Source organism: Octopus bimaculoides, unplaced genomic scaffold, assembly GCF_001194135.2.
Source record: "Octopus bimaculoides isolate UCB-OBI-ISO-001 unplaced genomic scaffold, ASM119413v2 Scaffold_67715, whole genome shotgun sequence".
NCBI lineage: Eukaryota > Metazoa > Mollusca > Cephalopoda > Octopoda > Octopodidae > Octopus > Octopus bimaculoides.
In genome coordinates, this window is record NW_026411382.1 from 8,919 (window position 1) to 12,949 (window position 4,031).

The following is a 4,031-nucleotide window of genomic DNA, read 5'->3' on the forward strand; positions in this document are numbered from 1 at the left end:
TATTATTATTATTATTATTATTATTATTATTATTATTATTATTATTATTATTATTATTATTAAGAAGAAGAAGAAGAAGAAGAAGAAGGCGGCGATCTGGCAGAATCGTTAGCACGCTGGACGAAATACTTAGTGGTATTTCGCCCGTCGCTGCGTTCTGAGTTCGAATTCCATCGGGGCCGACTATGCCTTTCATCTTTTTGAGGTGGATAAAAATAAATACCAGTTGAAAACTGGAGTCGTTGTAATCGACTCATTCCCTCCCCAAAAATTGCTGCCCTTGTGGCAAAATTTGAAACTATTATTATTATTAGTAGTAGTAGTAGTAGTAAAGTGGTGACTAGCCGAATCGTTAGCACACTGAGCAAAATGCTTAGCGGCATTTTGTCCGTTATTACGTTCTGGGTTCAAATTTCGCCCATGTCAACCTTGCCTTTCATCCTTTCGAGATCGATAAAAGAAAGTACCAGCTGAGTACTAGGGTCGATGCACTCGACTTACCCCCTCCCCAAAAGTGCTGGCCTTGTGCCAAAGTTTGAAATCATTATTATTATTATTATATTTTCAGGCATACTTTCAAGTCTACTGATCCGTAAATTCAGCTGCCGGAAAACTTTGTTCGTCGGTGGCAGTCTACAAGCGCTCGGTTTCATTGGGTCATATATTGTAACAGACAACAAGTTATTGTTATTGACTCTCGGTCTTATTGCAGGTAAACTATACTTTATTTCTTTGTTAGAGTTTGTTTTCTGTTTCTTAGTCTTTTCGGCAGTTCACCTGTTTGTTTTGTCAACAGTCTGAAATGAAGTAAAACCTAAATTTTGTTTGACTTATAAGGTTGACGTAGTTACTGCTCAGCTCCAGCCCAGCCCCAATAGAACTGGCTTATGATCAAGGGCGATCCAGCCGTGACATATCCCATCTTTATATATATTTTTGGACTAATATTGTCCGATGTGAGTTGAATATTTTTAAGATAGTAGAGTTGAAGTCAGAGATTTGGTTGTTATTTTTAGAAGGTCGAATGATTGCATTGTCTAGTGCTGTCATCAAAGTTTTCCTTTTGTTGAAGCAATTCAGAAAAAATTTCAAATCACCTATCCTAATACTTTGTGTCATGGGGTTCCGATTTTTATTGCTACTACAATCTTCTAATCAGCACTTACTTTTCTTATTTCAAAGATTCTGTTCCAAAAATTAGTTTCCAAAACATTTTAAACTTTTCCTTATGTATATATTGCATCTACTCTTAACTGCAGAATTTTATTGATTTATTTGCAAGAGTATATTTTAGAAGGGAATCTTTTCTATATCACCTTGTATTTTAAATCAATAATTTAATATTTGCACGTTTTAAACAGCTTCAAATTGCCCACCTTTTACTTACTTATCATCATAGAGAACGTATTCTTCATATTTTTTATTATAAAAAAAAGTCTAGTAAACAGCCATTGATTTGGTTTGTTTGTTACATTATGTATGGTGTCTAATCTTTATTCCATTATGGGTTTCTACTACTATACCTGAAAAGAGTCATGGATCATGTGTAAATATCTGCAATAGTTATTTTTACCAGTTAGGTTTAAACATCGACTTTAAACCCTCTGAAATATTCCTTTCTAAAAAAATCCTTCTTATTTTATTCATACTCTGTTATATTTAAATATTGAGTGATTGTTTTATGTAACCGGCTATTCTTTGAATTTTCAAAGTAAATCTTATGAATTCACTAGGTGCTTTGTATACTTCAGTCTAACTGTTTATTCCGGATTTCATCATCATCACTTCGAATAGCACTGCTCCCATCACTCTTTGTCTGTCTGTCTGTCTGTCTGTCTCTGTCTGTCTATTTCTGTCTGTCTGTCTGTCTGCTTCTCGTTCTGTCTATCTATCTATCTATCTATCTATCTATCTATCTACACGAGTGAATGAATAAACGAACGATAAACGCTTCAGAGGTTTTGCTTTTCATCCTCCCTGGTCGATAAATTAAAGTATTTGTCGGGTACTGATGTCGGTTTAATATCTCGACGAAACATCCTATATATGGATGTAATTATCATAGAAAATTCCGTCTGAATGCACTAACCACTTCGTGCAAGGCATTTAAACTAGCCTTCTTAAGTTTCTGCTATCCACTGCCCTGCAGTTTTAAAATATTTTAATAATGCAACGTTACAATGACGTTACAGCTTTCCAAGTTTCTCCTTATGATGATTATTTTCTTCTTGTTTTAGGTACTGGATGCGGTGTCTGTTATACAGCTGCCATGGTTGTTATTAGTTACCATTTTGATCGCTATTTGGGACTAGCATCTGGGATTGCTATCAGCGCACAAGGATTTGGGACAATGATGATAAACGTTATTGAAACTACTGTGAATTACTACGGGTTGCGTAACTTTTACTTACTCTTAGCTGGGTATGTCCTTCAAAATATTGTTTTTGGAGCTCTTTTACGGACGTCTGTGCACGAACAAAACCATAGTAAAAAAGTTAAAGACGTCTCAATACTGACTGGCAAAAACAACATCGTTTACAAATCGGATGAATCAGTCAACGAAATAAAATCAAAATCTGAGAATTTAACCATCCCCTCCAGTGACCCCCCACAGAATCCAGACGGACTGTATCAACATGAGATTCAATATGACTGCGAAGAAATCAACACTAAAACTAAGCAATCTTACCAAGAAAGCTTGGGTAAAAACAGCATTGATAAAACTAATGGTAAATTAGACCAACCCTCAGAAGATCCAAACAAAGAAAAATCTACTGTTGAAATTAAAATGAAAGACAATTTCGACTCGCAGCACTTGCAATCTTTAGAAGCCCTAGACATAGATGTAAATGGGCAACCAAGCAACACATTCACTAAAGAAAATCATTTACAGAAATCAACTATAGTTAGCGACTGCAACGAAAAAGAAACCTGTTTCGGAAAATATGTGGAAATTCTGAAGAATTTCAGGTTTATAATATTCATTCTATTCATCTTTCTTTTCTCATGCGCCGAAAGTATCTTTTATATTCTGCTTCCATCTAACTTCATGGAAAACGGATCGACAAAAGCACAAGTCGCGCAAATATTCTCTTTCATTGGAATCATTTCTGCATTTAGCCGGTTTCTAACCGGATTAATTCTGAACAAAAACATTTTATCACTCACTGTTCTATTCTCGATGCCATCATTTTTGCTTGCAATCTGTAGTTACTTCGTGCCTTATTTCATCCATATATATTGGGGCCAGCTTATATACTGTCTTTTGTTTGGTACGTTCAATTTCACTATTTATGCACTTATTAATAGAATATGTATCGAGATTGCCGGTGTACAAGGAACTGCTGAAGCTATTGGCATTATCATGTTAGCATGGGGCATAGGTTCCTTAACTGGATCACCTGTCACAGGTAAATATTTAATTGTACATATTTTTGTTTTGAATTAGTTTATTGTTATTTTTATGTTTCAGCCAAAGGAGGAACGGTAGCACATATGACCCTTTTAGAAATCTCGAAACTGGAGGAAGAAAGAGCGTAAGTTATCTTTAAACAGAAAACCCAGACTAAATTCTAGCTACAAAGTGTTCTTTGTTAAGGGTAACGAAGGACCAAGTTGTTGTGTTAAACCAGGCCATAGATTGACTCTACTATCCAAAAGTGAAACGGTGACTACGACGAACTTCCACACAAGTTTTAGCTGTTGCTGTTGTAGATATTACTGTGGTCATCAGTATTGTAATTGTTATTAATGTTGTCTTTGTTGATATTTTCGTTGTAATAGTTGCTATTACTATATACGTAAAAGAGCTGGTACTGTTAAAGAAATAAGCTGAAATGGTACTTGATAAAAGTATAGACATATTATACATTTCATAGATTTTATAGACTTTTTAACTAAAACATATATATTACCAGGTTAGATTCTGATCAAACTTCATTTACCAAAAGTAGTGTATTTTGTAAATAATGGAATGCGTATCATGTTGATTATAATCAATATAACACACTTTCCATAAGTATAACATATAA

At 34.6% G+C, this 4,031-nt stretch overlaps 1 protein-coding gene across 1 annotated transcript; it reads left to right on the plus strand.

Annotated features, from left to right (window-relative positions):
- Positions 1-568: 568 nt before the first annotated feature.
- Positions 569-3,801, plus strand: LOC106877371 (uncharacterized; the record flags this gene model as incomplete). Its single annotated transcript, XM_052978329.1, has 2 exons — positions 569-712; positions 2,238-3,801. Coding segments are annotated over 2 exons (1,355 nt in total), but the record flags the coding sequence as incomplete, so codon positions are not given.
- Between the last annotated feature and the right edge of the window lie 230 nt (positions 3,802-4,031).